Below are 7,247 nucleotides of genomic sequence, written 5' to 3'. Positions count from 1 at the left end.
GACATCTCATCTCGAATGTGAAGAGGTTCGAGATCGACTCGGAGTAGCCCACTACTGCTAGTTGAGGGATTCTTGGATGGATCATTTGTCTGCATTAAACCAACATAGTCTAGGAGTCCATAAATCATAAAATGAAATACAATTGTCCCTGCCAAACCATCAGGGAAAGTGAAGCTTCTATTTCGGGGGCATAGGCCTCGTGTTCTTTGACCGAACTCATCCAGAGTTGAGCAGAGACGACCTTATTATATAGTCAGAAGCTTTCCCAGTATATATTTCTTTATTCACGAGAGTGGAACTTGACGTGCTGCTTAAGGGGAATCAAGTTCCTTAACACTCGGGGTATTAGTAATACCCATTGATGATTGTAGCTATACTTGGTGACAGAGTATCAAGTATGTGTAGTGTGTTGAAACAAAGTATTAATGACAAAGATACTTGAATAATTTCAATAAAAAGAACCCAACCGCTTGAAACGAACACAAAGTTTTCAAGTTCAGAATTATTTTTCACGTAAAATCACGTGGCTTTGATTAATATATACTTGTCCCAAGAAAGTTATTCAATGAAACTTAGTTCAACAGTCCAAGACAAGCAACATTACCTATACAGAGGAACTGAAGAGGTTGGAGTTCCTGCAATGATGTTAGCGAAATTTGGAGAGGCAAAGATATTCTTGAGCTTTTGATCTCCTCTATAGCCCGTGGCAAAAATCACGATATCCGCTTTCAAGGGATCGACCTCTCCATCGACTAGCAAACCTTCTTTGCAGAAGCTAAAACGATTCGATTTCTTCAAAACGATGCTCCCTTCTTCAACTTCATCAAAGAACTTATCCGGCAGGAAAAATATCGTACAAGAAGATATGTCATCAACGAAACTACACTTGGGTATCATCCCGTATTTTTTCAAGGGAAGTTTCCATCTAAGGTAGCTCTCAACAAACTTCGACAAGCCCCATCGCTACACGGTGAAAAAGCACGAGGACTGGTCATAAATTATGAATATGGAAATCCATTTATCACCAGCACAAGTTTCATTGGTTGAAGGATTACCATAGGTGTAAGTAGAAATGCTAAGATGTTTTGAAAGAGCCCTTCCCCAGGTTTATGAACCATTAGCTCCCAGAATCGGTTGAAAAACAAATAACCGAAGTTAACTCCCCATGGTTCCGCATCAGGAAGCATCCAATGAATGGTTCTCTGGATCACGGTGCACGGTTTCCCGATCCCTGATCACCGAGTATCGATTAAAATTCAATCATTTACGCATTAGATGGACGATACAGATCGAATTTTCGTACCATTTTCCTGAGCACATTCGGAGGCAATGTCGACTGCTGATTTCCCAGAACCTATGACCACGATGTTATTTCCTTTAATGAAATTTGCAGCACTTGCATTGTCCATGGCGGAGTAATCCATCGAGTGGATTACTTTCCCCGAGAACACTTCCGGGCCGTGGCCTTCGGGGAATTCCGGGATGTCCGCTAATCCACTGAATCTTCCAATACACAGTATCACAAACTCAGCCTCATACACCTGCCGATACAGCTTGTTTAATAATATCACAAATTCAGAGATTGCTGCACTCATCATTTTAATAAGTTAAATTTTCATGTTTCATATATTCAATCATGCTCTTAAATACAACATACAACATAAGATATAAATAAATATATATATATATATATAAACACACACTTTGTTATGACCATGAGTGATACTCATTTATTGGATGTGATGAAATTTTTCCAAAATATTCAATAGATTAGTGTCAAAGTACAGGGAATTACATGCACAAACTATAATTTTATATAAAGCGGCAGATATTCTATCCTACAATTCTAATTTAAATATTTTTAATCATGTTTTCGGTCTATTCACCATCATAATTTACAAACTTACAAAATTGCAACTTTTTTCAATTTCAATTATTTTGCACTGAAGTATTGACTTGATTAAAATAAAATACAAATACAAATACAAATTAAAGTACTAAGATGATAAAACCAAAGAAAAAATATGTAAATCACTGTATAAAAAAATGTAATTTTCCTACTTGTGCAAATAGTCAATTGTCAAGTCAAAAAATTCTCAATTAAATATGTCTTATCATTTTAAAGAATCAGGAGAATCTCTTAATAAAAAGTTCTATTAATGAGTGGGTTGAGACCGTCTCACGGATCTTAATCGGTGATACGGATCAACCCTATCCATATTCACAATAAAAATTAAAAAGTAATACTCTTAGCATAAAAAGTAATATTTTTTTATGGATAGCCCAGATAAGAGATCCGTCTCACGAAAACGACCAATGAGACCGGCTCACACAAGTTTTTGTCTCCATTAATATAATTTGAGTCTAATGTGAGACCTTCTCACGAATCATAATCTGTGAGACGGGTCAACCCTACCCATATTCAAATAAAAAGTAATACTCTTAACATAAAAAGTAATACTTTTTCATGGGTGACCCAAATAAGATATCCGTCTCATAAATACGATCCGTGAGATCGTCTCACACAAGTTTTCACCAAAAATAAGACAGAAATAATATTTTAAAGAACCATGTGAAAAAACTTATTTATTTATCTATTGTATGTAATAGCAAAACATTAACCCCAACCTTGGATACAGTAAGGAAATATCATAAATAAAAGGAAAAATAAAAAAGGGCCATGTCGGCTGGCTATATGCCCAATATGGACTTAATTTATAAAGCTGGAAAGAATCCTAACATCTCGACCACGGGGTTATCGATTTCGGAGTCTAATGCACTTCAATTCAATGTTTGATCGAGCCAGAGAATTTATGAAATTCTTGGAAATTTGAACAGAGACAATGTGGTCACACGAAAAGATGTGGCCTTTGGGGGGTTTCGAGTGGGCGGAGCTTCCCGAAGATCTGAAAGTTGAGATTTTGTGTCGGTTGCAGAGCAAGGCTCTTATGAGGCTTAAGTGCGTCTCAAAATCTTGGTACTTTTTGATTTCCTATGCTTGCGCTCCTATGATGTCTTCTCTTTCCCGTTCTGCCACTTTTTGTGGCTTCTTCTATACCCATAAAATCCTTAGGCTTGGCCAGCATTTTCTTGATTTTTTGCCCGCAGAAGAGTATTCCGGTGAATTCTACCCCCGATATCTACCTGAATTGCCCGGACTTTTGAAATCTCGTAGAGCGTTTCTGCCTTTTGAGGACACGCCATCGGCCATTCAAAGTTACTGCAACGGGCTTTTTCTTTTGGTCCGCTCCGGCTCAAATCCCACCGAGTATATTGTCTGCAATCCAACCACCTGTGAGTACATTGAACTCCCCATCAACCCCCATCACACAGGTGATGATAATGATCCCCATGTTGCCTCCTTAGCATTTGATCCCAGTGATTCTACTATTTCCTTTAAGGTTGTTCGAAGGGCAGCCGATGTGTCACTCCCACATCCTATAAAGCTGGACCTTTTCACATCCGACTCAGGTAATTGGGCCACCCGTGTTCTAGTTCTTGACCACGTGCTTCATGGGTTCAATTGGATCGATCATTCTGTTTACGTGAATGGGCTTTTGTACGTGATATCTCTGGCCAAGTATCTACTTGGCTTTAATCTCCGTTTCACAACCAAAACAGATATTACTCATCTGGCTATTGAGTTGCCTCATAAAGAAAAATTCGACGATTGTGGATCATTTGGGACATCCAGAGGGTGTGTGGTTTATTCCAATAATGACAAGTCTAAAATACTAGTCTGGCGGCTAGAACACGGTGTTCACTGGATTCTCCAGCACATAGTGAGCTTCGATGAGATGGTGTCACAAAACCCGCAACATAAGTGGTTGCGGTGGCTCCACAACATGGGAGAAATTAAAGTTTACAGCTTTCATCCCAAGTCAGAAGTAATATTTGTAGGAACACCTCGCCTAGTGCTCCAATATAGTCCAAATACCAAGCAGCTTAAAATTTTCCGTCAGTTCCGACGCCGACGGGAAATCGTGTGTGGTCAATACAAAATGTACCCTTCCTCGTGCTGCCCGGTTATTCTGAATGGTGTTCTCTCTTCATCCAGTAAGTTCTCCTAGTTTCTCCTTTACAACTTTGTGTGAGCCATGACATATTTCTGTATTCATGATTGATGAGGTTTTCTTTTGTTGCAATGGTTCTAAGCCTACGTTTTGTGTGGTATTTCTTGCAAACAGCTACACGATAAATATAACATGTCATAATTGAGTTTGAACAAAAGGACGTGCTGATATTTGTGTCCAACGTAGTTACATCATTTGAAATCCCGGGCCTTTCTAATCAGTGCGATTATGTAAGGCGAAAGATGCATCTCTGTCTTCAAATTAAACGTCTTTACCAAAGCTTTGGAAACCACAGTCTCACTGCTGTCGCTGTCAATGATCACATTGCACACTTTACTTCAAATAGTGCATCGGGCCTGGAATATTTAATGTCATTGAGATTATCTTTCTTCTTCAGGGCTACCAAGAGGAATTGAACAATACATGCTACTTCTTCCCATCCCGTTCAAACATGACACCCTTGTAGATATCTTCACCAAGCTCTTGCTTCTCTAGTCCTTGTCACCACCATCTTCTACATGACTAATATACCTTCTATTTGGACAACTATTCAATAGATAACCTGGTTGTTTGATATCATTCTTCTAGAGTTATATGTTCATAAGGGTCAGTATTGGCTAGTTGTGGTTGCTGATTTTGACCTTGAGTATTAGGTCGAACACGGGCTGAAGTTTCAGTCCGATTTGACTTTGACTTTTGGGTTGAATGGGCATTGTTACCATAATACCATGTGAAATCTATGTTCATCGAAATGGGGTTACTTGAAAACAACTTCATACTTAATATATAGTTTTATGAATATGCTCTGATTATATCCAGGCTTAAATTAAAATCGAGGACATTTGTTTATTAGAAGGACGAGACAGATTTAGGCGCATAGATATCATAGAGGCTAAGCAGAAGGCAAGACAAGGCAAGTCAATCAGATAGTTCGAACCTAAATATGTGAAAACATTTCATTAAAATGCAATCCAGCGTGCACTTACAAAATATTATGCAAAAACAAGTTGTCATTAATTTATAAATTAAAATAAATCGCTGTCACCTTGCAGTTCTTTTTGGATTCTGTGTGCCAACACTTATTGCGCGTTTGATAGGTGCCTTGAAGGTTGAAAGTGCACTAATACTGGGGTTTCATGGTTAAGGTTGGGGTTTCATGGTTAAGGTGTTGCACTACATCTAGGGATTGCGGTTTGACTTTTGTGGAGGCGCAAGTACTTGGCCTCGCTAAGACTTGAGGCTGGAATCTGGTCTTGCTTTTTAATAACTATGATTTGGGTTTGAGAAAGTGGCATGTGTTTTTACAAGGACATCTTGGTTTGTTCTCGTTAAGATTTTATCCATGGGTCAGCATCTTCCTGCAATTTGCTCAAAATTTTAAAATCCTACTTTGCATCTGTATCAGAAAGAATTTTATTGTGTAGGTAACGGGGCTCGTTCATCTCGTTTCCAAGCGTTCAAGTTTCGTAATAGGTATGTGTGCCTGCAGCTATGACTTTTGTTTTACATTTTGACTGTTGATTGTATCTCATGGCATATGCCATTTGCATATATATTCTCAGGCTCTTACCATGATGAAAGGCATGAGATTGCGAATGTGCTGGAAGATGCAAGGTTGAGGATAACACAAGGGAGAAAGATCAGTAGTGTCAAGGATTTCATTTAGTTATTGTCTAGTTTTGTTTATCACCTGTTGTCACAATTATGCTATTTATTTTGTGCAATTTTTTTGCTTATCTTATTTGGGCTTTATCTTTTGGTTCAAATTATATTAGACTTTGAATGTATTGAAGGATTGGATTTGTGGGAGGATTTCAAATAAAAGATTTGAAATGCATGGATTTCAAATGACCAAGTTAGATAGTGGACTAGAAAATACTAATCCTATGAGGCAATTAGGATGCCAAGAGTTCTTATGTAAATATGATACTAATGAAATACTAGTCTTAAGGTAATTAGGATACTAGAATTATGTCAAGAGTTCTTATGTAAATATGATACTAATGAAATATAGTCTTAAGGTAATTAGGATACTAGAATTATGTTAATTGAATACTAATAAAAGATCAATGCTAATGCACTTAAACAACTAAAACTTTCCAGAAAATAATAAATAGAAAGCTAAAACATTAATTTTTTGCTGCATCAATCTCCTCATCTTGAAGAAGACTTGTCCTCGAGTTGCAATGGTGAAAAGAAATTCGAGATGTTCATGTAACTTGGAAGATCAATTTTATAGGCACTGTCACCCTTCTTCTCGAGAATTTGGTAAGAACTAATTTTCTTGTCTTTGAGATTACTGCAAGTACCGAATGGAAGTCTGTTATTGCGTACATGGACGACTGCCAAATCTCCCTCACTAAATTTCTTCTCGTGTCTATACTTGTCTGCTGGTGAGTTGTACCGAGTATTAACCTCGTCGAGATTTTCTTCAAATCATCAGGGATCCGCTGAATATTCTCCACAAATTCCTCTACATCACAGACGAAGGAAGATGCATCAAATCCATTATATGCTCTTGAGCACTAGCCGTCTAGCCCAGAGGCTAAGCGTAAGGCAAGGCGCACAATTCGATAGATAGAATCTAAATACGTTAAACATTTCATTATACGCAGTGGAGTATATACTTGCAAACTATTATGCAAAAACAATTGTCATTAATTTATAAATGAAATTCACTATTATCTTGCATTTCCTTTTGGATCCAAACAGTTAATGTCCGAGGCTTGAGACAGACGTGGACCTAAAATGTCCCGGACCACCGAAGCCCTCCCGACCCGTCGGCCACTGTGTACTCTCGGTGTCCATGCGTCCACAAGACAGGGCTGAGCGGCCCCAAGATATAGCTTATCTCGAAAGAGATACAGCTCAACAGTAAAGGCTATCTCGAAGAAGATACGGCTCAACATGAAATGCAACGTGCAGTAATAAACGTGACATAATAGCATGCATCATATGACATATATCAATGCACCACATAATCATGCAACACATATAAGAATGTATACTCAACCAGGATATCTCAGATAGTACTTTCGTACCTCTATCACAGCAAGCCTAGCCTTACGCAACACCGCTAATCAGGTCTAGCACAAGCCTACGCATCAAAAGCATACTCAATCAATACTACCATGCTCGACTAGCAAAACCAGTACTCCCTAGTACTACCAAAGG

General features: G+C 38.3%; 2 protein-coding genes across 6 annotated transcripts; one reads left to right on the top strand and one right to left on the bottom strand.

The window, feature by feature from the left end:
- Positions 1 to 4: 4 nt before the first annotated feature.
- Positions 5 to 1,598, bottom strand: LOC140821149 (probable flavin-containing monooxygenase 1; the record flags this gene model as incomplete). Its single annotated transcript, XM_073181561.1, has 4 exons — positions 1,304 to 1,598; positions 1,056 to 1,231; positions 605 to 963; positions 5 to 89 (listed from the first exon to the last, which is right to left on the bottom strand). Coding segments are annotated over exons 1-4 (915 nt in total), but the record flags the coding sequence as incomplete, so codon positions are not given.
- Positions 1,599 to 2,735: 1,137 nt separating this feature from the next.
- LOC140821156 (putative F-box protein At3g10240) lies at positions 2,736 to 6,742 on the top strand. 5 transcript variants are annotated; one of them, XR_012115661.1, is made up of 5 exons: positions 2,736 to 3,294; positions 3,402 to 4,056; positions 5,498 to 5,546; positions 5,636 to 6,024; positions 6,095 to 6,742. XR_012115661.1 is itself a non-coding variant. In XM_073181570.1 (3 exons), the coding sequence occupies exons 1-3, from the start codon at positions 2,844 to 2,846 to the stop codon at positions 5,646 to 5,648; spliced, it is 1,275 nt and encodes a 424-aa protein (XP_073037671.1). In that variant the 5' UTR covers positions 2,738 to 2,843; the 3' UTR covers positions 5,649 to 5,877. The 5 variants fall into 5 exon arrangements, 3 of the variants coding, with proteins under 3 accessions (XP_073037670.1, XP_073037668.1, XP_073037671.1); XR_012115660.1 differs by lacking the exon at positions 6,095 to 6,742 and adding an exon at positions 5,171 to 5,419 and having other exon boundaries at positions 2,737 to 4,056; positions 5,636 to 5,877; XM_073181570.1 differs by lacking the exon at positions 6,095 to 6,742 and having other exon boundaries at positions 2,738 to 4,056; positions 5,636 to 5,877.
- The last annotated feature ends 505 nt before the right edge of the window (positions 6,743 to 7,247 follow it).

Source organism: Primulina eburnea, unplaced genomic scaffold, assembly GCF_022965805.1.
Source record: "Primulina eburnea isolate SZY01 unplaced genomic scaffold, ASM2296580v1 ctg443_ERROPOS100000, whole genome shotgun sequence".
Taxonomy (NCBI): Eukaryota; Viridiplantae; Streptophyta; class Magnoliopsida; order Lamiales; family Gesneriaceae; genus Primulina; species Primulina eburnea.
The sequence above is the reverse complement of the archived record's forward strand: the minus strand, read 5'-3'. Positions and strand labels throughout refer to the sequence as shown.